A 26116-nucleotide genomic window follows, 5' to 3' on the forward strand; every position below is an offset into this window, starting at 1 on the left:
CTTCAACCTTTCTGGTCTAAAAGAAGGAACTAGGATGGAGTATGGCTTTATTTGGGGAAACTGATTAACACTATCAGAATCCCAGAGAGGAAAATGATAAACTTCAGTGGCTCTCCTCACCTGCTGAATGGTGTTTGTCTTATCAGTTATGTAGTTCTGTTGCTTCTGATCCCTGGTTGCTCTCCTTGTAATCCACATTATTTCTTGGATACTGTACCATCTGGATATTCTCTCCTTTATTTAAAGTTTACTAATGTTGAATGGGCCAGAAGTTTTTCTAACAATACCATGTTTTTTCTAAAGGAGGTTCTGTATTTGTATCCTATGAGTTGTTTAATATTAGAATGTTTGCGACTTATCAACTACAGAAATATTTTTTAAAGTGTGGTTCATGAGATAATTGTTGTCAGCTGCTATACCGATGCTTTTATCATTTGAAAAGGACTAATTAACACACTGCAGACAAAGTTTCTTTAAACAGCCATTTTCTGAATAGGAAACACTGAAGCTGAGGAAAAAAGGGAACATTTTATAATACCTTATAAAAGCCCAGAGTTGTTATCCTACTTGAATAATGTACTTAGGAGAATTCTGTGAGTTGGATAAAAGACTTTTTAAAAAAAACTTAGCCCCTTGAAAAGGAATGAAATTAAGTAGCATAGTTTTTTAAAACCCAAACTCTGTCTGCTTGTACATTTTAATTAACCTTACATTTATTGAATGACAAGTTGGCTTGGCAGCTACATTCAGAGTTCATGTCCTGTGAGACCTACCTTGAAAGACAGAGGTATAACTGCCTCTAATGCCCTGGAAGAAATAGCTGATGGACATGGAACGCTCACATTTTTAAAACAGGGGACAGAAGGCTATGATATGAACTTTACTTTTTCTTCTTTCAAATTAAAACAGCAAGGACTTGATCTTTTGTTTTCTTTGTGTAACACCAGTGCCAATTCCTATCAGGGCAAATTCAATAATAATTAATAGCTGTTGATGAGTCAGTCATTCTGGGATTGATTTTTTAATAAGTAGGCTAATAATGAGAATTGACATACATTTAGGGATTTTCTTTTAAGAGCAAGTTGGTAAAGTGATTTTGACAGCCTCCTATGTTATGCATCCAGTAGGTATGATGGTGGATGATTTCATTTTAGCATAGAGAATGTGGCAGCTGATTAAAAAAAGAAGAGAATTCTGCTGTAGTTCTGACTTAATGAGGGAAGTTGAGTTGTCTAAGGACATAGAGATGCCAGAGCAGGCCTAGATGGGAAAAAAGAATAGTGAGGCTGGTTAGAGCTGACAAAAATTCACCCTGATGACTTGACCAACTAGGGTAAGATGACTGGACCATTTCCCTGAATCCATTGACCCAGGTGGTTCAGTTCGTAGATGCACTTTACCACCCTCCTGGGGAAATCTTTAGAGCTATGAACCTCCTACCTGCAGCAATCTTGCTGTCCCCAGTCTGAGGCTGTGCTCAGATGAAATTTCAGAAACGGCCATGGAAGCTTTCCTGGTGAGGGCTCCAGGGGCTGCTAAATTACTAGCTGTAGGGAAATGAAATTTACCTGCCCCCAGTAATCAGCCCTTGATTTAAAACAATCAGTGGGGTGCCTTTTCTTTTCTTGGTTGTAGTTGATTGCGGTTGGCTCAGGCTGAGTTGTTTGGGAAATAGGAGTTTTGCCTAGCATGAGTCAGCACTGCCCTGGATAAACTGCCTGTTCTGTTGCAATCTTGCTTACCAAAGATACGTCCCCAGGCGGCACCATTCACTCTGCCTGAAAGCTGCTGCTGTTGGTTCCTGAGATGATCTCATCTGAACATGGCTCCAACAACCTCGGTGGCAGGAATTGGAGGCAGCTTGCTGTCTGCTGTGGCAATGTTTTGAAACAGGCAAAATCAGGTAACCCCAGACTGTTTTCTTGGTTTCCTTAAGCTAGACTAAACTGGGGCAAGAAACTGAGAAAGTTCTTAGTCTTCAGAAGTGAGTCATTGCTTTATCAATTTGGGTAAGTTCAAGTCAGTCCTTCCAACTCTTTGAAAGGGTCCTTGAGAGGAAACATTTTCTTTCATTTGGGATCTGGATGTGGCTTTAGACCTAATTAGACTATTGATTATATAAAACTTTGAGAAACCACGTTAGGTTTACAGCTTCATCCATCTTTTGCTCTTATTTTTAAATTTTTTTCTGATCTTTTTGTGTCTTGTAAGAAACAGTTTGGTCAGACTAAACTATTTTTTTTTTTTTTTGGATTTTTTTTTTTTTTTTGGATTTTTTTTTGGATTTTTTTTATTGTAAACAAATGGGATACATGTTGTTTCTCTGTTTGTACATGGCGTAAAGGCATACCATTTGTGTAATCATAAATTTACATAGAGTAATGTTGTTTGATTCATTCTGTTTTTTTCCCTTCCCCCCACCCCTCTTTACCCTCTATACAGTACTTCCTTCCTCCATACTTGCCCCCCTCCCTAACCCTAACTCTAACCCTAACACTAACCCTTCCCTCCCCCCCATTATGTGTCATCCTCCACTTATTAGCGATATCATTCGTCCTTTGGCTTTTTGAGATTGGCTTATCTCACCTAACATGATATTCTCCAATTTCATCCATTTGCCTGCAAATGCCATAATTTTATCATTCTTTATGGCTGAGTAATATTCCATTGTATATATATATACCACAGTTTCTTTATCCACTCATCAATTGAAGGGCATCTAGGTTGGTTTCACAGTCTGGCTATTGTGAATTGAGCAGCTATGAACATTGATGTGGCTGTATCTCTGTAGTATGCTGATTTTAAGTCCTTTGGGTATAGGCCAAGGAGTGGGATAGCTGGGTCAAATGGAGGGTCCATTCCAAGTTTTCTAAGGAATCTCCACACTGCTTTCCAGAGTGGCTGCACTAATTTGCAGCCCCACCAGCAATGTATGAGTGTACCTTTCTCCCCACATCCTCGCCAACACCTGTTGTTGCTCGTATTCTTGATAATCGCCATTCTAATTGGGGTGAGATGGAATCTTAGGGTGGTTTTGATTTGCATTTCTCTTATTACTAGAGATGTTGAACATTTTTCCATATGTTTGTTGATTGCTTGTAGATCTTCTGTGAAGTGTCTATTCATTTCCTTAGCCCATTTGTCGACTGGATTATTTGAATTTTTGGAGTAGAGTTTTTTGAGTTCTTTATAGATTCTGGAGATTAGTGCTCTATCTGAAGTATGATTGGCAAAGATATTCTCCCACTCTATAGGCTCTTTCTTCGCATTGCTGATAGTTTCCTTTGCTGAGAGAAAGCTTTTTAGTTTGAATCTATCCCAGTGGTTGATTCTAGCTTTTATTTCTTGTGCTATGGGAGTCCTGTTAAGGAAGTCTGATCCTAGACCAACAAGGTGAAGATTTGGACCTACTTTTTCTTCTATAATCTGCAGGGTCTCTGGTCTGATTCCGAGGTCCTTAATCCATTTTGAGTATAGTTTCGTGCATGGTGAGAGATATGGGTTTAGTTTCATTCTGTTGCATATGGATTTCCAATTCTCCCAGCACCATTTGTTGAAGAGGCTATCTTTTCTCCATTGCATATTTTTGGCCCCTTTGTCTAGTATGAGAAAATTGTATTTATTTGGGTTTGTGTCCGTGTCCTCTATTCTGTACCATTGATCTACCTTTCTATTTTGGTACCAATACCATGCCGTTTTTGTTACTATTGCTTTGTAGTAGAGTTGAAGATCTGGTATTGCAATACCCCCTGTTTCACTCTTCCTGCTAAGGATTGCTTTAGCTATTCTGGGTTTCTTATTCTTCCAGATGAATTTCATAATTGCTTGCTCTATTTCTGTAAGGTACATCATTGGGATTTTAATTGGAATTGCATTGAATTTGTATAGCACTTTAGGTAGTATGGCCATTTTGACAATATTAATTCTTCCTATCCAAGAACATGGAAGATCTTTCCATCTTCTAAGGTGTTCTTTAATTTCTTTCTTTAGTGTTGTATAGTTCTCATTGTAGAGGTCTTTCACCTCTTTTGTGAGATTGATTCCCAAGTATTTTATTTTTTTTCGAGGCTATCGTGAATGGGGTAGTTTTCCTAATTTCTCTTTCTGAAGATTCATCACTTATGTATAAAAATGCATTGGATTTATGGGCATTGATCTTGTAACCTGCTACTTTACTGAATTCACTTATGAGTTCTAAGAGTTTTCTGGTGGAATTTCCAGGTTCCTCTAAATATATAATCATGTCATCAGCGAACAGGGATAGTTTGAGTTCTTCTTTTCCAATTCGTATCCCTTTAATTTCTTTGGTCTGTCTAATTGCTCTGGCCAGAGTCTCAAGAACGATGTTGAATAGAAGTGGTAAAAGAGCCTTGTTCCAGTTTTTAGGGGGAATGCTTTCAGTTTTTCACCATTTAGAATGATATTAGCCATGGGCTTAGCATAAATGGCCTTTACAATGTTAAGGAATGTTCCCACTATCCCTATTTTTTTTAGTGTTTTGAGCATGAAGGGGTGTTGTATTTTATCAAATGCTTTTTCTGCATCGATTGAAATGATCATGTGATTCTTGACTTTAAGTCTATTAATATGGTGAATTACGTTTATTGATTTCCTGATGTTGAACCAACCTTGCATCCCTGGGATGAAACCCACTTGATCATGGTGCACTATCTTTTTAATATGTTTTTGTATGCGATTTGCTAAAATTTTGTTGAGAATTTTTGCGTCGATGTTCATTAAGGATATTGGTCTGAAATTTTCTTTCCTTGATGAGTCTCTGTCTGGTTTAGGTATCAGTGTGATATTGGCTTCATAGAATGAGTTTGGGAGGGTTCCCTCCTCTTCTATTTCATGGAATACTTTGAGAAGTATTGGAATGAGCTCTTCTTTAAAGGTTTTGTAGAACTCGGCTGAGAACCCATCTGGTCCCAGACTTTTCTTTGTTGGTAGGCTTTTGATGACGACTTCTATTTCAGTACTTGAAATTGGTCTATTTAAATCGTTTATGTCCTCCTCATTCAGTTTAGGCAATTCATATGTCTCTAGAAACCTGTTGATGTCTTCGAAATTTTCTATTTTGTTGGAGTATAGATTTTCAAAATAGCTTCTAATTATGTTTTGTATTTCAATCCTGTCTGTTGTGATATTTCCTTGTTCATTCCGAATTTTAGTGATTTGGGTTTTCTCTCGTCTTTGTTAGTGTGGCTAAAGGTTTATCAATTTTTTTTATTTTTTTGAAGAACCAACTATTTATTTTGTCAATTTTTTGTATTGTTTCTTTTGTTTCAATTTCATTGATTTCAGCTCTGAGTTTAACTATTTCCTGTCTTCTACTACTTTTGGTGCTGTTCTGTTCTTCTTTTTCTAGGGCTTTGAGCTGTAGTGTTAGGTCATTTATTTGTTGAGTTTTACTTCTTTTATTAAATGCGCTCCATGAAATAAATTTCCCTCTAAGTACTGCTTTCATAGTGTCCCAGAGATTTTGATATGATGTTTCTTTGTTCTCATTTACCTCTAAGAATTTTTTAATTTCCTTCCTAATATCTTCTGTTATCCATTCATCATATAATAGCATATTGTTTAATCTCCAGATGTTGGAATAGTTTCTGTGTTTTACTCTTTCATTTATTTCTAACTTCAATCCATTATGATCTGATAGAAAACATGGTAGTGTCTCTATCTTCTTGTATTTGGTAACATTAGCTTTGTGGCATAATATATGGTCTATTTTAGAGAAGGATCCATGTGCTGCTGAGAAGAAAGTGTATTCGCTCTTGGTTGGATGGTATATTCTATAAATGTCCGTTAAGTCTAAATTATTGATTGTGTTATTGAGATCTATGGTTTCTTTGTTCAATTTTTGTCTGGAAGATCTGTCCAGTGGTGAGAGAGGCGTGTTAAAATCACCTAGTATTATTGTGTTATGTTCTATTTGGTTTGTGAAATTGAGAAGGATTTGTTTGACATACATGGATGAGCCACTGTTTGGGGCATAGATGTTTATGATTGTTATATCTTGCTGATTTATGCTTCCCTTAAGCAGTATGAAATGACCTTCTTTATCTCTTCTGACTAACTTTGGCTTGAAGTCCACACTATCGGAAATGAGGATGGATACTCCAGCTTTTTTGCTGAGACCATGTGCATGGTATGTTTTTCCCCATCCTTTCACCTTTAGTCTATGGGTATCTTTTTCTATGAGGTGAGTCTCTTGCAGGCAACATATTGTTGGATCTTTCTTTTTAATCCAATCTGCCAGTCTATGTCTTTTGATTGATGAATTCAGGCCATTAACATTCAGGGTTATTATAGAGATATGATTTGGTTTCCCGGTCATTTGGTTCATTTTTTAAATTTTATTTATTTATTTGTTTGACACAACTTGTTTCCTCCTTTATTTGACAATTCCTTTAGGATAATTCCTCCCTTTGCTGATTTGCTTCTTTGTTTATCATCCCTTCCTCATGGAATATTTTGCTGAGAATGTTCTGTAATGCTGGCTTTCTTTTTGTGAATTCTTTTAGCTTTTGTTTATCATGGAAGGATTTTATTTCATCGTCAAATTTGAAGGTAAGTTTTGCTGGGTATAAGATTCTTGGTTGACATCCATTTTCTTTCAGGGCTTGAAAAAATGTTGTTCCAGGCCCTTCTAGCTTTTAGGGTCTGGATTGAAAAATCTGCTGATATGCGTATTGGTTTCCCCCGAATGTAATTTGGTTCTTTTCTCTCACAGCCTTTAAAATTCTGTCTTTATTTTGTATGTTCGGTATTTTCATTATAATGTGCCTTGGTGTGGGTCTGTTGTAATTTTGTGTATTTGGAGTCCTATATGCCTCTTGAACTTGATTTTCCATCTCATTCTTCAGATTTGGGAAATTTTCTGATATTATTTCATTGAATAAATTGTTCATTCCTTTGGCTTGTTTCTCTAGGCCTTCCTCAATCCCAATAATTCTTAAATTTGGCCTTTTCATGATATCCCATAGTTCTTGTAGATTCTGTTCATGATTTCTTACCATCTTCTCTGTTTGTTAAACTTTGTTTTCAAGGTTAAATATTTTGTCTTCAATATCTGAGGTTCTGTCTTCCAGGTGTTCTATCCTATTGGATATGCTTTCTATGGAGTTCTTAATTTGGTTTATTGTTTCCTTCATGTCAAGGATTTTGTTTGGATTTTTTTCAATATCTGTAACTCTTTTTTGAAATGATCTTTTGCTTCCTGTATTTGCTCTTTTAATTGTCGATTGGTGCGATCATTCAATGCTTGCATTTGCTCTTTCATCTCATCATTCAGTGCGTGCATTTGCTCTTTCATCTCATCGTTTGCTTCTCTGATCATTTTAATTATGTACATTCTGAACTCCTTTTCTGTCATTTCTTCTGCCATGCTGTCATTGGGTTTTATTGATGTAACATCTAGATTTGTTTGCAGCATTTTCTTTCCTTGTTTTCTCATATTGTTCAGGTATCAGTGGACCGCTGAGATATTGCAGATTTTCTCTATCGACTTACAATGTCCCTGAAGATTTCTATATATATCCCCCCTTAGCCTTCAGTAGGCTGAAGTCTTGGAGGAAGTTGATAATGCGGTGCTCCACAAGGAAGCTGACTCTCTAGGAGTGGTGGCCTTCAGGTGGGGTATAATCCCTGCTAGTGGGCAGAGGTGCCTCCAGTTGTTGACCAATGGTCATCCAAAGGGGACCTAGGCTGCGGGCTGAGGCAAGGCCTGTTTGGGCCTGAGTCTCTGGTTTTACCGTCCTTGTGGGGAAACCTCACCCGGCAGGGAAGACTCACCCGGTGGGGAGGTGTCGATGGTCAGTTCCCTCCTAGAGGTTCCCCTCAATTTACAGCTACCGCCTGGGTTGGGCTGCCTTCCTCTGCAAAGTTCCCAGGGGCCCGGCCCTACCTCCTGGGCCTGGGAGCCTCACCCTTCGCAGATGAGTCTCCTTAGGCTGCCCCTCCTCAGAGAATCTGCCCGCAGGCCTGGAACCTTCGCTCCGCCCTAAGCCTGTCTCTGTGCGGCTCTTCCACCAAGAAGCCTCCTAGATCCTGGGACCCTGCTCCGCACCTAATCGCCTGGCTATGCGGCCCCTCCTCTGAGCAGCCACCTGGGGCCCCGTACAATTGCTCTGAGTCCCAGAGACCCGCCACACTCCTCTTCCTCCAGACAGCTGCCCAGTATTCCGGTGCGGTCACTAGGAGTCCAAGAAACTCACTGCGTGCCTCCACCTCCCACCAACCACCCGTAGCCCTGGGCAATCAATCACTCCGAGTCGAAGTGACCCTCCCTGTTCCTCCTCCTTCTCCAGATAACCCCCCGGGTGTTCAGGAGCGGTCGCTGTGAGTGGCTCTGAATCCACGTGACCCGCTGCACGGGTCCTCTGGGCAACCGCCCGGAGCTCTGGTGCGGCCACTCAAGACCAAGTGACTCACCACGCTTCTCCTCCAGGCAGCCCCCCTGTGTTCAGGAGCTGTCACTTTAAGTCCAAACAACTCACCACTCGCCTTCTCCTCTGAGCAGCCGCCTGGAGTGCAAATGCAGTCACTGCGAGTCCAAACAACCTGCCACGCTCCTCCTCCTCCTCCTCCTCCTACTCTGGGCAGGCCCCTGGGTTCAGAAGTGGTCTGAGTCCAAACAGCTCGCCGCGCGGCTTCTCCTCTGGCAACCGCCTGTAGCTCTGGTGCAGTCACTCCGAATCCAAGCGGCCATGCTCCTCCTCCTCCTCCTCAGGGCAGGCCCCGGTGTTCTGAGTCCACACAGCTCTCCTCGCCACTCCTCCCCTGGGCAGCTGCCGGAGCCCCAGTGGTTGCTCCGAGTCCCAGCGCTGTGCCGAGCGGCCTCCGTTACGGCGCTCCCAGCTGTCCGAGTTCACTGCTCCAGCGGGGGGAGGGGCGTCTCACCGGCAGCTCTACTTCACAAAGTTTCCTGCGTGCCGGGACCACCGTCCCATCCGGGACGCCTTCCCAACGGGTGAGAGTCACCCGGCTGCTTTGAGTTGGTCCCAAGTGTCTCAATATCTCCTCTTTTGAATCCTGAGTCCTGGAGCAACATGAAATGCAGCCACCCTCTAGGCCGCCATCTTGAAACCTCCAGACTAAACTATTGTGAACACAAGAGAGGTACACATTTGAGTACCTTCTAGTAAGTGAATACTAAATTGTAGGGAACACTGTTACCAGTGAGTTTGTGCCCATCTTCCTTTCTGAGGGATTGTGAAGAGCCTCCCCTCATCCCTGATTCTATTCAGGTTCCTGCCCTTCTCCCTCCTGTTTTTCATCTTTATACTTTTTAAATCTTTAGCTAGAGTCAAACTCTTATATCTTTGAGTCACCCCCTCAACGTTATGCTTCTCCTTACAGTTATTCCAAGTGATCTGTGTTCTCTCTCACCTTTGTACCTGTGAGCCTTCTTCGAAACATCTTTCCCCAGCTAACCTGGCTAACTGGTTTCATCCTAGGAGTCACTTCTTCCACAAAGCTGCTGCTTATTTACCAGGTTGGTTGAATACCCAGGAGAATCTAGTATTTACACCAGTCACAGGGTAGGGATGCTGGGAATGAGGGTTTGTTTTAGAATTGTACTTATGGTACTCTGCACATAGTAGGTTCCCAGTAAGGATAGAGAGAGAGAAAGGATAGAGTAGCTTCCATTCTACTTTCTCAGTTTTTTGTCATTTTTACTTCTACCATGAGCACCCTACTGCTGCTTTTCTGCAGATCACCAGTAACTAATTATCAAACTGTTTCCGTTTCAGCCTCCATCTTAATTTCTGCCTAGCATTTAACACTGTTGAACTGTTTTATCCAACATCCCTTTTCATTTTTCCTCTATTGAGTTTCCAGTGTCCTTCCGTTATTTTTTTCTCATTCTTTTCATAATCCAGTGAATGTTGATGTTCCAAGACTTTGCCCTTCCGCCTTCGCTCCACGGATCTCGAAGTTGCCCGTAACTTATCTACCCTTAGTATGTTTTACTAACCCAGCAATCTCTCCCATCTTTCTGGATCCTTATTGCCATCTGAACAATCTCAACAAGCTTTGTCCAACCTGACAATCTATCAGGGTGTTCAAAAGGCATCTTAAGGGGCTGGGGGTGTGACTCAGTGGTAGAGTATTTGCCTAGCCTGTGTGAGGCACTGGGTTTGATCCTCACCACCACATATAAATAAATAAAATAAAGTTATTGTGTCCACCTATAAAAATTTTTTTTAAAAAAGGATCTTAAGTTTAGCATGCACATACCTGAACTCATTATCTCACCTGCTGTCTCATATGCTGTGTATGCATTGCTGTAGGTTTGAACTGTTAATTACATTCATGAAGTCTCATTTCTTTTATGTTCACATCCTGTGAATATGCTAAACCCTGTTGATGATACTGGTTGGTTGTGTGACTTTCCTTCCTCTTCACTGTCATTTCCTTAGTTTACGAGTTCAAAAAACTGGACACTTTGTTTAAACAGTTCAGTGGCCTAAATTTTTTGTGAACAGTTTTAGTCAGGCCCTGTACTCTTCAAAGATCACAGAGACTACCATTCTCTAAGATCTTATAGACCAAAGACTTCACATTTTACTTATTTTTGCCTCCAGGAATTTGTTGTTTGCAACTCTTATCAAATGTACTTTGGCTACTCCACCTTAAATCTTTCTCTGCTCCTATTTTCTCCATATTGTTGCCCAAGTTATCTTCCTAAAGGCCAAATCTAATCTTTATTCTTGTCTTTTCAGGGTGCCACTGGTTTTCAGTTTTCTGTGAAGCTTGATTTGTAAAGCCCTTTATATTTGATCCTGTCCTGCCAGTTACTGTTACCCATCTTGTCTCCTTTTCCCTTAGTCAATGCACTCCTCTCTGCCTTCACTAACTTCTCATTATCCCATTTCTGGAGGTAATATGTTTCTTCAGCACTCTGTGCCTTTTCCTAATGGCCTCCCTTTCTCTGACTGATGAAGTACTTACCCCTAGAAGCTTAGCTAATATATGAAGTTTTCTCTGACCTCCCAAATATAATTATTCTGCCTTATTTGATTCCAACAGCACTGTCTCTCTTTTGCTTTAGACTGTTGAGTTCCTCAACGGAATTTGGTCTGAGTGTGGAACTTGGCACCATCAGAAACAGTGCCTGAAGGGGTTGCCAAGGTCAAACCACTCTTCTAAATGTCTTCATTAGTCTTTGAAATGTTGAAAAATTCATACACTCCAATTAGATGGATAGTTTTGGTTCCTATTAGTAATTTGAACCCATGACTGCCTATTCTGTATGTGTTTTAGTCAGCTTTTTTACTGCTGCAACTGAAAGATCTGACTAGAACAACTTTAGGGGAGGAAAAGTTTATTTAGGGGCTCATGGTTTCAGAGGTCTCAATCCATAGACAGCAAACTCCATTCCTCAGGGCTAGAGGTCAGGCAGAACATAATGGCAGAAGAGTGTGGCAGAAGGAAGCAGCTCACCTGATGATCAGAAAGCAGAGAGAGAGAGATACTCCACTGAACAGAAACAAAATGTATACCCCAAAGCTACACCCCCAGTACCCAGCCTTCTCTAGCCACACCCAACCTGCCTTCAGTACCACTCAGGTAATTAATTCATGGAGTGGATTAAGACTCCTAACTCAATCATTTCTTCTCTGGACATTCTTTTTTTATTTTTCCTTTGATACTGGGAATTGAACTCAGGGGCACTCAACCACTGAGCCACATCCTCAACCCTATTTTGTATTTTATTTAGAGATGGTATCTCACTGCGTTGCTTAGAGCCTTGCTTTGAATTTGAGATCCTGCCTCAGCCTCCTGAGCCTCTGGGATTACAGGTGTGAGCCACTGCTCTGGGTCTCTCTGCCCGTTCTTTTATTGTCTCACACATGAGCTTTTGGGGACACCTCACTTCCAAAGTGTAACAGTATGTGTTACCTGAAACCCTCAAGTAACAATTTTAAGTTAGTTTGAAGATTTAGGGGACTTCAGTCTTATCCCACAATATTACCTAACATTTTTATAGTGCTTTACAAAATTATTTCTATATATTACGTTGAGTAGACTTTATTATACCTATCTTACCAGTTACTAAGTCTGATTTAGAAGCATATGTACGTTGAAGTAAGACTCAAAGAAAATGTGTTCTTGCACTGCGTTATGTAACCAATTGGTCTTTTGTAGTTAAACACACCCTGTCTTTTTCTACATACATAGGACCTTTGCTGAAAAGGCAAGTGCTACAGGTCTTGCCTTTTACAAGGCCACCTTATTATCAAGGTAAATGGAAGAGCTATGGAGTTTGACCTATGGAAAGGCCCCAGTTGTGATTAGAGACCTTGATTGAAATGAATGGTGTGCCTACTCATCCTTTCGGGCTTTTCTCTCCCTCCTCCTCCTCCTCCTCCTTTTTATTTTTAATAAATTTACAGTGCTGAGGATTGGACCTGGGGCCTCAAGGGTGCTAAACAAGTGTGGTCTATCACTGAGTTATGCCCCTGTCCCGTTGGGCTTCAGATATACTTCATATATTTGGAATAAGTAAAAAGTGATTGCTGTTCTGCAGTGTCACACCAGGTTGATGAATGAAGGGAGTCAGAATGAAAAGGAGTAACTTAAGTGTTAGGAGCAAAAAAGGGCTCATAGCAATTCTAGTGAGTGATTAGTTTGTAGAGCACTACGTAACTTTTGGGGTGCTGCCATGTTTGGGACAATATGTAATGAGATTATAAAAAGATGAGCCATCAGGGCTAGGAAGTAATCTGTTAGAAACATTATGACATTCAATTTTGGTCCTTTTATACTTGAGAGGATAATCAAAGATGATTAAAAGGTTGGGAAATAGGCCCTATCAGTATAAGTTTAAAAAAGGAGGAAAGATTTTAGCCTAGAGGAGAAGCTAAGGGATAGCTTATCATTTTCAAGCATGAGAATAGTTGCCAGGGGGATTTTTGATTAATTATTCTTCATGAACTTCAAAGATGTAAAAAGAAATGGGCTTAAATTGAAGGAGGAGTAATTTTGATGAATAGAAGGAAGCTGTTTTTGATCATCAAAGTTAGGAAACATCTGAATGACTGCTAAAGAGAGTTTTGAATTTCTGACTGTTACAGTTATCTAGTAATAAATTACCCAAAAGTGTGTGCAATGCATGTGCACATGATGTAGTAGGGATTGAACCCAGGGCCTTGCATGTGCTAGGAAAGTTCTCTACCACTGAGCTAAATCCCCAGCCCCCAAAGTTTGTGTTGGTGTAAAATAATAATCATTTTGTTGTTCATGATTCTGTGGGTTAGTAGTTCAGGGAAGAAAGACACATTGTTTTCCTCCAAGTGATGTTGATTGGACTGGAGGATTCAGTCCATGGCTTTACTCACGTGAAACTTTTGGCTAGCTTTTGGCTGGGAGCTCTTGATTCTCCATGACGGCTGTCTTTCATGGCCTCCCATTGTTATTCTTCTAGATCAGGCTTCTCAAACATAGTGGCTGGGCCATAATGAAAGCTGCAAGGTCTCTTCCTAGTCCTGGGAGCCATATATTATTACTTTTGAACCATTCTTTGGTCAAAGCCAGTCACAAATATAGCCCAGATTCAAGAGATGGCTCTGGAAGGGTAGAGCGTTTAAGTCACCCCACAAAAGGACTTGGTTGTCCTTTTGGGACAAATTGTGATTGGGATTATTGCTCTCAGTTTTAGAAACCATTTACCAAATTGGCCATAGAGATTTTTCATGAGAGAATAATGGATATGTGTCTTTTGAATGGGTAGTTGGATATATGATATATAAATTTGGCTGCATATTGGAGTCATCTGGAAGCTTTTTATAAACTTAAATTCCTAGGTACCAGACATATGACTCAGTATCTCCTGGGGCTGTTGGCTCATTAGAGACACTTTCTCCTTTGTCTCAAGTAACTACCAGTAAAATGAGTATGGAGGTGGGGAACAGGTCCAGATAAATATGTTACAAAAGGTAGAATGGTAGGTGCCTTCAATAGTCCTGTTAGTCTCCTGCTTTTAGGACTTGGCTGATCCCTCTGCTTGGCATACCCTTCCCTCCAGGCTGCCTATTAGAAGTTACATCTCACTCAGCACATCATCAGTGTTTCTTTTTTGTTCCAGTGATTGAACACAGGGGCGCTTAACCACTGATCCATATCCCTAGCCCTTTTTACTTTTTATTTTGAGACAGGGCCTCATCAAGTTGCTTAGGGCCTTGCTAAATTACTAAGGCTGGTCTCAACTTGCAATCCTCCTGCCTCAGCCTCCTGAGTTGCTGGGATTACAGGTGTGCACCAATGTGCCAGGCAGAGCAGTGTTTCTTGATGCTTCACTTATCTTTTTTTCTCATGGTTCCTACTGCTTTTCCTTCATGGCCTTTTTTAGTCTATAATTGAATATCTGTGTGATTGATTGGTATATAATTGACAAAAATTATGTCTGCTTTGCTTTCCTGTATCTAACAGTTCCTGCCTCATAAAAAGCACTCAGTATTTGTTGAATGAATAAGTAGTTGATTGAATGCATGAATGAATTGAGTGATATTTGAATTTAGTTTCAAAGAGTGATTAGAGTTTGGGACAGATAGAGCAAATGAATGTTCTGAAGTGGAAAGTGGGGATCATGTTCATACACTTTTAGAAGATTGGAAGAACTGGTTTGGAAAAAGTTGAAGTGTCTGGTTTTGAGTGTACTTAGTATGCTAAAGTTGAGGCATGAATATCTAGCAGGCATTTAGAAATGAGGTACTGAAACTGAAGGGAGAGACTGATGCCAGATATTTAGATTTGGGAGTTATCTGACTAAATACCAAGGAGTCTATTCTTCCAGCAAATACAGTGATTCCCCCACTGTGTGCCAGACATTTGTTATAGAAAAGGTGAATTGAAGGCTGGCTGACAAGGAACTCTCCTTTTGAAAAGAGCTGGGAGAATGTCCCCAGTTGGGAAATTAACAAGTGTGAGGCTTTAGGGTAATAAATACCCTTTTTTTTTTTTTTTCCAAGGTCTAATAAGGATATGACAGAAGGCTGGGTGAGGTCAAAGGGGGAGAGTGGCAATGAAGTAAGCAGTGAGGCAGGGGAGCCCACATCACATGAAGCCTTGTGAACTATAGAAAGCCTACCTTTTACTCAAAAGTATGATAAACATTTGAAACCATGGAAGACTTTGAAACAGGAAAGTAACAAGTAGAGGTTTATTTTTTAAATAAAAGTTTACCATGGCTACTCTCTTGATAGTGGCAAAGGAGGAACCAATGAGGAAGTGTTTTCTTTCCTTCTTAGAAGATGGAGGCAGATAGGTTAGGGTATGGTAGTGGACATAAACCAGGATAGATGATGGATATATTTAAAGACTAAAACCAGTAAAACTTACTAGAGAAGGAAAGGCAAAGTGGGGAGACAGACCCTAGAGCATATTTAGGGATAGGGAGCAAAAGGAGGAACCAGAAAAGGAGGACAGGGAGAAAGCTTGGTCCTTAAAGTCAAAGGATAGTCTAGCTACTGCACTTTCAGTGGAAGACAGTAAGAAGGAACCAGTAAGAGGTTCAAGGAAGAAAGGTGGGTAGGTCATCAGGAGGTCATGAAGTTTGAAGGCTTAGGAAAAGCTATGCATTTATCCATCCATTCATTGGTGACCTAGAGGAGGGTTTTCTGTAGTGAAAACAGAGTTAATAAATGAGTTTATGATGAGGAAGTGAAGGCAGAGTGCCAGCTACTTTCTTAGAGACTGGGAATTGAAGAAAAAGGGAGACAACAGAGCTCACTTTGCATAAACTTGTACAGAGGGGCATGAGCATGAAGGTAATTTTTAAAAATCAGTGAGAGGATATTTACTAAGCTCCTCTATGCCTGTCACTGTGCTAGATGTCACTCAGTCTATTTATTTTTGTTTTTAAAAAGTTTGCAAATAATGTAGAATTTCCAAACTCTAGGGATGCGTAAGGCTTTCTCTGGGGTAGAAAAAGGAAATAATTAGAATTCAGTTTTTTCTGCAGCTTTACCTTACTCTTTGAAATTCCTTTTTAATTTTATGATTTAGATAGAACATAGTATATTTGTATAGGAGTACATGTCCAATTTACAAATACAGTACACTGGAGATGTTTTGTTTTGCTGCTGATCAAAAATGGCAGACTTGTTGAGTGCGGTGGAGCACACCTGTAATCCCAGTGGCTCTGGAGGCTGGGGAAGGAGAATCAAGAGTTGAACAATAGCCTCAGCAACTTAGTGAGGCCCTAAGCAACTCAGGACCTTGTCTCTATTAAAATACAAAAAAAAGGGGCTGAGGATGTGGCTCAGAGGTTAAATGCCCCTGGGTTCAATTCCTAGTACTGGGAGGAAAAAAATGGAGGACTTTTCTGAGGGACATTTTTTAAATATAGGGAGAAAAGAAGAGGCAGAGACTAGAATGAAAAAGGAACTAGTCGTCTTGTCTGTCCACACACCTCCCCCCCACATCACAGTTAAGAAACAGAACTGGAAATTTTTAATTTACCTGAGGTCACACAACTAGTTAAGTGATACAACTAGAATTTGACTCCAGGTCTGTTACACACAAAAACTTTACCATCTTACTCTTTTCCCTCTTCATTTGTTTAATGCTTTCTTACATTTTTCCATTTAATTCTCAGTGATTCTATAAGAAACATATTAAAATACTCATTTTCCAATTGAGGAATCTGAGGCACAGACAAAATAATTAGTACTCTGTGGCGCCAGATGGACTTCTGATTTGTTCACTTTTCACTGTACCATAGTGCTTCTCAAAGCAGATGGAATCAGGTTGAATTGTTTTGATAAAGTAAGTGAGGCGGTTTTTAGTTATGTGACACAGAAGGATGGAAGAGAATATAGTGCTTGAAGGTTACTTAGAGTAGAAGATGGCATTAGTTCCCGTTTGGGTGCCACTTACTCTGTTAAGCATTTGCATGCATGGGAAGACTATGAATTCTAACTCTAGGCCTCATACTCCCTAACCCTGCATAGCACTGCTCCTTGTAACTGTTCTATGGAGACATTAACCAGAGATGAATAAAAGCTTTTCAGAGCCAGTGATGGCTTGACCCCAGTTATGTAATTTTGTTGAGAACCTTCTGACTTTTCTGTAATATGCAGGCGTACAAAGGTGGGAGGAAGAGGGAAGAGTTCAGTAAATCTGAAAGAGTTTAGTGCAGGAATGGTGAATTGTAGTGGATTGTGTTGTTAAATCAGAGTTGTGTTTGAAATTCATTCTTGTAATAAATATTTATTGTATTTTGGTTTGATGCAAGGTATATTGGAATATGGAGGGGAAGGAATGCAAAAATGGATAAGATAAAATCTTTGACCTCTAGGAGGTTAGAGAAGGAAATAAGTATTGCACCATAGTGTATGTTTGAAGGGTACAGGAGAGGTGGAGGTAGAAGAGTAAAGAATAGTATACAAATTGACATGTAGACTGGGAAAGGCATTAGGTGAGACTGGCCAGAGGGGATGCCAAGCTAGGTTCTCAGAAGGACTCCTCAGTTTTGGTCAGTATGTTCTAGGTTTGTTCTAGAACAAACCTAGAGTTACAAAATGTATTTTGTTGAGTGTCTGGGAATGACGAGTTTTGGAGATGGGATTATATTTGGGGTTGAGTGATTAAGCTCAGAACGGAATGCCAATTTATTATTTTAGAGTAAAGATTTCCTTTCCTGTTAACAGGATTCTAGGGTTTGCTAGGATATTGCTCTTCAATATTAAGAGATCTGGGAAATCAAATTTAATAACATTAAGCTTGCTTGGTGAGCATGGAGTAATAAAATAGGATGGTTTGTTGGGGAGTTACAAAAAAGCTCAGATTATTGATTGCTTCCTGTATGCTGGTTATTGTATTAAGTACTTTGTGTACAGTAGGGCATTTAATTTTCCCAGTGACCTTCCTGCAAAGTAGGCACAATCATCCTTAATTTACAAGTGAGGAAACTAAGTGTTCAAACTGGTAAGAGACTGAACCAAGATTTGAACCAAGTTCCTGTCTAAGACCCCATACCCCTAGCTATTTGCTATTTTGCTATTTCCATTTAAGCTTTATGAAATAACCTTGTTCACTCCAGAGATAAAGATGTGCCACCTAGCTCCAGTGTTTTTTGCCTCGAGCAGTTCCAGAGTCCAAAGGTGCTCCACTGCTTTTTCTAGATTTTTTTCCCCCCAGTTTTTTTTTTGTTTTTTTTTTTTTGTACCAGCAATTGAACTAAGGGGCACTCAACCACTGAGCCACATCCTCGGCCCTATTTTGTATTTTATTTAGAGGCAGAGTCTCACTATGCCCTGCACGGCAATTTTTTATGTTTTTTATTTTTTTTATTTTTTTTTGTTTACTGCTCTTTGATATGGTGACTTTCTTTGTTTAAATGTATTAAGACTGTCATTCAAGTCATCACATATGACTAGGTTACCTGTTTGCAAAGATCTCACACTGTTGGCCTAGAGCAGCAGTGTAAAGAGATCAGACATCCCCAAACAGGAAGTCCAGTGCAAACCAGGATATGCTTTTCTTCACTGTAACTTGTGTGCCTATGATTTGAAACTTACTGTGGTTAAAAAGTCAAGACTGCTAATATTGGTGCTTGACTGAATAAGTCTGTTTCTGGTTTGTGAAGAGGCTAACATAACTAGTCCTTTGTGGCCTTTGCCTTTATGCATGTGTACATCTTAATTCTACCTGGGGCATGGTTGTTTTTCTCAGCTTACACCATGTTGCACCCACATGGTTTATGAAATGAAGCACAGAATTGACTGCTGATCTGTTACTTTTGGTAGTGTAGGATTTAGTGTGTGCTTAGCTATTTATTCTTTTAATAACAATAGGAAATTTCAGCCTGTAATTCACGTCTTTTAAATAATAGTTTCCTTTTGTTAGGTTCCAGGATTTCTAGCACACCTTTTTGAGTGTTTTCTGACCATAGCTGTTTACAAATTACAGGGTTGGGGGATGTGAAGGTTTTTTTAATCTTTGAAAATTTCCTTGAACACTGGAGGCTGGATATAATGCTAGCTGCTCAATTGTTTGACCCCTTGGCAAACCTCTGGAGGAGTGATTAAGTTAGTAATTTGTTTGGGGTCACTCAGTTGATAAACAGTCTCAGCGACTTCTGTTTTTTCTGAGTCCTCCCCCCGCCCCCCTATTTCTCATTGCATTCTGTGAAATCTGCTTTATTACCTTCATTAGGAGACTGGGTTGGCTAAGGGATAACCACCTGCAGGGAGTCACCTTGGGATCTTGGAGGATTATTGCAGCTGCATTAGTTATTTCTGAACTGGTCCATTCTGCTGGTCTCTAACCATACTTGCTGCAGGTAAAGGTCTTGATGATGTTTTTTTGTTCATTTCATATCCCAGTTGTGTCACAAAGAAGACTGCCTGTCCTCCCACTTTCTAATTGCAGGAGCAAATGGATAAAGAAAAATGGATGAAAAAAAGGTGCATCTCAGCAGGGATTCTCTGGGGACTTTGCAAATGAAAATAGCAAGAAACTTCTTGATATTCGCATAGGTGTTTTTTCCTTGAATCTATGGAGAGGTGGTAAATATGCAATGTTTTGCACTTTGTTGTGGGACAAAGGCAGAGTAAAACCTGAAAACCAGATTAAGCATAGGTTTTCTTTGCAAGGGGAGAATACAATGAGAATACAAAGGTTTGTTGTGTTTTTGGTGGCATACCATGAAATTGAAATACCCATTTATTTTTGCTTCTTGGGATAGACATTGGGCATATTAAATCCTGCCAGGAACAGAAAATTTTTAGGAAGTCAGCATTATTTTTCAGCTTGAGATCAAATATTGAACTAAGTTAAAGGTGTGCGGGAGGAAGAGGTGCTTCATCTGAATTCATCCTTCGTTTATCACAATCCCATTTGGCCTTTGTAGTCAGAGCACTTTATGGTACACCAGGTGGGGGCCAAGGGTGTACATGTCCATTTTTCGGATGTGTCTGGGAAAAAGGGTTGGGGAGCTAAGGGAGAAATTCTGAATTGGGTAGACTGCCTAGGAGGTGGATGACAAATTGGAACTCATTAGCAATGGGGTAGAATTGGGAAGAAATTCTACAAGGAGGATAAACTACTTCTCACTACTTCTGAGAGACGTTCTTCAAGGGAATATAAATGTGTGTGTGTAATTTCGAGCTAGTGGGAAAGGCCTAGGGTCTTTTAGTTCTTGGAGGATGGTTGGAGAACCAAATTGAATCTGATTAAAGAAAAAGGGTGCAGATAAAGCAGATAAATTTTAAGAACATTAAAAGTACTTTCTTCAAGTTATTTATAGTCAACTTGTAATGAATACTCATTAAGTCTTAGACTGTGGAGTAAATAGTTAACATGCAATATTTTAATCCTTTTGGTTACAATTGAAAGGTTCTGTGGGTTTGAGGAAATTTTAAGTTTTATTGAGGTTTAATAAACAGCAGAATCTACAGTCCTATTTATTCTACATTACAATATGTTTGGACATGTTAACTTTCATGCCTTTGGAAAAGCAAATTGCATAACGTTGATTCTAGATGATCCTGGTTCTGAAGTGCTGCCTTTTCCCAGGGTATGGGAGCATCAAACCCTCTGCTGTAGTCTCTAGCAGTGGCTGCTTTTAAAAAAAAAAAAAAAAAAAAAAAAATCTTGGTTACCCATTAGTCAGTATGATATTATCTTGTGAAAGTAGCTTCTTCAGGTAGAAGGTTCTGACAGGCATATCTCATGAATCCTTTTTCCTGCACAGCAATACGAGGGGGATCAGAGTCTCTCTTCTCAATGAGTTTTGTCATCTGTTTTGATGGAACTAGGATTCTAATAGGAGGAGGTAATTAAACTGCAGGTTTGTTTATTCTATTTTCAGCATTGGTAGGAAATTTTACTCGAACTACTTTCTTTCCTGATTGACTTGCCCTTTGGGGCAGAATGCCTGGGCTGAAATAAATGTGTAGGTTTCTCTGCTGCAGTGTTCAATCTGTCATCTTTCCTAAACACCACACTAAGAAGCAGCCATTTAATTGGTCAGACCCCAGGGGTGATATTTTGGCACAGCTCCATTGGTTAGAATTACTTTTCCCTGAACTTCGTAGCAGATGCTGAGCTCCCTCTGCAGATATTTGTCATGGACTAGTTGAAACTAGGGAGTTTCCAAGAACATTTATAACTTGTGATTATTATGTATGTTTTTCAGTTGTTTACAGCAGTTCCCACTTCAGGAAAAGAGCTCACTTACTGCTAGTAGAAAGTGCTGTCTCTTTCCTTTCTCCCTTTTTAAAAAAAATGTCATTTTAACACTTCTTGCTCGAAGGCCTTCTGGTATTGTATTTCTTATATCCTTTGGTTGCTTCCCCCTCTATCTTGATGGGGCTTTGTGAGTCAGGAATGATAGATAGGTGAAACTCCACCCTGATCTGGTATATTTGGTAGGGCTGGTTTCTGTGATATCTAGCATTTCTTTTCTTTGTTGCTTTTTGTGTTCATTTGTATTCTTTGTGATTCCTATCACAGTGTCATGACAAAATGATTGGGAAGGCATTGAAACTGGCTGTGCCTTTTGATGCCAGAAAGAGATGGAAGAAGTGATGGCCAGTTCTTCTTCTAGGCTCTTCCTTTCTGGTTTTCTACTGTGGTAATAACTGACAACTTTAACATTTTTCTCTTACTTTTTAGGCCAATCTGTTACCATTCTTCTATTGTTTTCCAGTAATCTAATTAGAGGTTTTCAGAATTATGGTCAGCATGCCTGAAGTGGGCATGTTTTATACTCTTAGGTCTTTACTTAAAGGTGTTGCTGTGGTTATACATATTTTAAACCCTTAGTTTGCTGATCATTTTAGAATCATAATTGTGGAGTTTTCAAGCATGAATTTCTGCCCCTCTGCCCCCTCCCCTCCCTTCACTCTATGGCTCTTACCTTTAGTTAGTTCAGTGGATACATGGTGATTACCTTAGCTGGCATTAAGACTGAGAATAAACAGTCAATTCTTGTTTCCTATTTCACTTTTCACAATTTAGGAGAAAAATATTTCAAAAAGAATACATAGATCATTAGCCATGGTTAGATGTAGGGCTGCTAGAATGCTCATCCTGCAGAGTGTAATCACTGAGAGAGATATAGCACCTTGCTAGTTGTTGCTCCTCCAGGATCTGCAGCGGTGTTGGCAAAGCATAGTGCTGAGCCCATACTCCAGAAGTGAATTAGAGTTACAAGGACGTGTGTGGGGTACTATGAGAGTACAGAAGGGTCAGAGAAAGTCTCCCTGAGAAAGAAAGTGATGTTTAAGAGAGGTAGCTAGTGGTCCAGGATAAGTGTACTTGAGGGAGATTCCTAAGGCGAAAATAAGCTTGACATTTGAGGTACTGACGTTTGGGGTAGCTCAAGGTAAGGCAAGGAGACTAAGGCCCCGAGGATTTACTTTCTCTATGATTTAATAGTTACTCTCAGTGCAATTGAGACAATTTAAAAGACCCCTTCTTGGGCTGGGGATGTGATTAGTTCAGTGGTAGAGCACTTACCCTTGACTAGTATGCACGAAGCACTGGGTTTGATCCCTAGCAAAGCAAAAAACAGTAAAAACCTACACAGTATAACAAAGATGGGCAAGAGTAGAAAGTGAGATGCATCTTAGCTATGAAGCCCTGTCTTTAGAAAGTTGAGGGTCTATGTCACCATTATCCTGAAGTTGTAGAAAGAAGGAAATGCAGATGCCCTACTGTATGTATAAATGAAAATTCTAGCTTCCTAGGAGTAGTATTTCTGTTTATGACATTACGCTTTTTTTATTTTTTGCAGTACTGGGGATTGAACCCATGGGCATTCTACCACTGAACTCCACCCCCAGTCTTTTTTAATTTTCTTTTTTTTTTTCATTTTGAAATAGGATCTCACTAAGTTGCTGAGGGTGGCCTTGAACTTGTGATACTCCTGCCTTAGCTTCACAAATCAGTGGGATTACAAGTGTTTAGTACACTTTAGAAAGTACTCAAGTGTGGAATGCTTGGTTTGGCGAGTAGGCACCCCTTTTTGGTGTCTTTAGAAGCCGGTAGGAACTAGTATTAAATTCTTGCTCCCTGTAAGCCATGTTGGGTGATTTTCATTATCTTCTCTCACAGCAAAGCCCTTGAATTACTATTGCTAATTGTGGGCAGTATGGAAAGTGCAAGTAGCCTACTCTTTCTTTATGATCCCCAAATAGTCAAAACTTGTACTCACCATCTGTCATCCTCTAGCTTTGTGACTCTGATCTAGTTACCAAACCCTCAGGGCCTTAGGTATATGTCCACAAAACAAGCAATTTTAATTCTGATTTTTGTAGGATTAATATGTTAAATGAGATGATAGATGCAGCCTAACTCATTTGGCATGTGTTAGGTGTTTTTGAAGTGTTTTCACTTTGTTCTTATAAAATAAAATTTTCTAGGATCATCTGAAAGTGGGGTTAGGGAATTTTAAATCTGAATGCTCCCTGATTTTTCCTTTGCTTCTTGAAAAAACAGTACAGGAGATTATCTCACTCCTAGAAATTAAGTACTTTATATTAAAATATAATTTGAGGAGTGGATAAGAGGAGCCCTTAGGCCTAGTGTCTTTCAAGTCACTGATATCTATGCATGGAGGCTGTGGAAGCTGGCTTGGAGAGAGGCAGACATTAATCCTTATTAACCCTGGGCTTTATTAGAATGCCTGCCGTTGCCTGCATTTCCATCGCTGTCATCTCTCTTTAGTGGAAGATTGAAAAGCCCAGTCAAAGGTATCACCTCTGTGTCTAGCCTGCCTAGTATAGGGAAGCTTATTCCTATTAGTCTGAAGCTCAGAGATACAACTTATTCAAGTGCACTCGCCCAACATGAGAGCCAAGATTTAAAGTAAGTCTGACTGGTTGTAAAACCAAAGTAAAACATAATTTGGGAACAACTTTTCACTTCCAAACTGTTTTGTCTTCTAAAGATTTATCCCTCAAATAAAAGTCTTATCTAGGAAATATATATTATCCATGACCCATATCCAAAGGACTGCCTTGCAGGATGGAAGATGTCTGTTAGGATTTAAAGCCCTTGGAAATGTTTTCCTCTGCTGAGTTCTAGCCTTGTGAAACATGCCTTGTTTATGTCTGGCACAGGTACCGCTTCAGCAGGGCTGTTTATTTTGATTGAGCCTTGGGTTCCAAAGTTCCACCATCCACTTATCTCCTCTGTGACTTAGGTGTTCTGAATTCTTTACTCCTAAATAAATATTTCAGAAAGAATCTCAGTATCAGAGAGAACATGTTACATTGTCCCACACCCAACCAATGAGACCAGTTGGTAATATGGTTTACTTTGCAGGTTGCTTACTTACAAGTGCAGTAATAGTCACCCTATTTTATGCTTACTGTGTTGTCACCAGCATTTTAAATCTTCCCAAGTTAGGATGGTCACTGCAGGTGGGTTTGCTGGAAAATTCTAGTTGCAACTCAGATTCTGTTTTAAATTTAACAGTGTCAAGGGAGTTCAAGTTTCTTGCCTCACCAACTTATTTTTAAAGGCAAACAGCCTTTCCTTTCAAGTTGAGAGATGATTTTAAATTTCAGGGGAGTTCTCAAGAAACAGGTGATTCTGTATCATAGGGGATGTTAACATCAGCTTTTTTTTTTTTTTTTCCAGTACTTGGGATTGGTATAGGTCCACTTTACCACTGAGCTACACCCCAAGCCCTTTATTTTTATTTTGAGATACGGCTTTGCTGAGTTGCCCAGGCTTACCTCAAATTTGTGATCCTTCTACCTCAGCATCAGGAGTCACTGGGATTATGGGTGTGTGCTGTCATGCCCAGCATGTCATCATATTTGTTAGGGTCCTTTCTACCCCTCAGTGCCTTTTGGTGGAAAGAAACAAGCTTTGGGTGACCAGAGAGAGACTGTGGACTTTTCTTTGGAGACACTTTTAAATATATTGCCATTTTAGAATTGTAATATGTTTTAATAATTTTTAAATGTGCTATTTATCAAATGTTTAGGTACCTTGTGTTATTTCTCATTCTTACAATTACCTCCTACATAGGTATAGAGGTGAGGTGAGTACGTGTGTGTATACGTATCTGTATACATATATATGCACATACACACATACATAGGTATATAGGTGAGGAAAACAGATTCAGAAAGTTAGGTAACCTTTCTATGTTTAGCTGCCCTTTATTTTCCATTAAGGATTTTTCTTTCTTATAGTCACTTTATAACTATATTGAGAAAATGCTTTTGATCCTAAAGAAAGATAGCTGAGGTTCTCTGACCTCAGTCTGTTCATTCCACATATCATTTGGGTGCTTACAATGAAGTGCACTGGGCTAGTTGCCACAGGTTAAAAAAAGAAAAAAGAAAGAAGACGAAAATAAGATTTTTGCTAGACTGTAAACCAGAAATATAATTACGGATTATGATAGTTCTGAAGGAAGGCAACAGGCAGTGAGCATGTGTGTGAGACTGGGGAAGACCTTCTGAGAGACATGGTGCTTAAGTTGAGATCAGAGGATGAGAAGGAGCAGTAGAGGCAGAAAGAAAAGTACAAAGACCCACAGCTTGAATAGCTGAAGAGTCACTATGACTGGAAGCTCTGTGAGAAAAGGAGCACAGCATGAATTGGAGAAGGAGCAGAGTCTTACCTTGTGAAGAGTAGAGCTTTTCATTCTAGAATGCAGCAGGTCTCTATTAAAGAGCTGCAAGTGTCTTTAATAACAGGGAGGAAAGGAGAGGATGATGCCTCTTGGAGAAAGACCTGGAGAGCAACAGGAATTGAAGCTAGTTGAAAGAACTGTTCTTTCTTCTTAGAAACTACTCTAGGCTCTGGAAATGTAGTAAGACACAAAGTCCCTGCCCTCAAAGAGTTTTTAGTCTAGTGAGAGAAGGCAGTTAGCAAGCAAACAGATAATACCAGCCAGTCCCAAGTGTTTGCAATACATGAGATTAGAAAGTGACATTGAAATTGAGAGTTGGATGACAAGAAGGAGCCAAGCATGTAGAGTTCTGGGGAGAACAGTTCAGGCAGGAAGAATAAACAGCAAACCCAAAGAGCCTAAGGAGCAAAACATAAGTAAGTAGCAAATGAAAGATGAGTTAGCCCACTATCACAGTGGGGAGATGAAGAGAGGAATCCGAATCTTGAGCTTTAGGAAGGTACCAAA

At 39.8% G+C, this 26116-nt stretch overlaps 1 protein-coding gene across 5 annotated transcripts in view; it reads left to right on the forward strand.

The window, feature by feature from the left end:
- Positions 1-26116, forward strand: part of RFFL (ring finger and FYVE like domain containing E3 ubiquitin protein ligase) — a 65827-nt gene that overhangs the window by 16217 nt on the left and 23494 nt on the right. For 3 of the 5 annotated variants that reach the window (XM_079135431.1, XM_079135432.1, XM_079135435.1), the window contains exon 2: positions 1760-1903. The exons of the other annotated variants lie outside the window; for them this stretch is intronic. In XM_079135431.1, coding sequence (XP_078991557.1) covers positions 1807-1903 — 97 coding nt within the window. In that variant the 5' untranslated portion in view covers positions 1760-1806. The remainder of the gene's footprint in view (positions 1-1759; positions 1904-26116) is intronic. 5 annotated transcript variants of the gene reach the window in all.

Source organism: Sciurus vulgaris (assembly GCF_902686455.1).
Source record: "Sciurus vulgaris genome assembly, chromosome: 3".
NCBI classification, from domain to species: domain Eukaryota; kingdom Metazoa; phylum Chordata; class Mammalia; order Rodentia; family Sciuridae; genus Sciurus; species Sciurus vulgaris.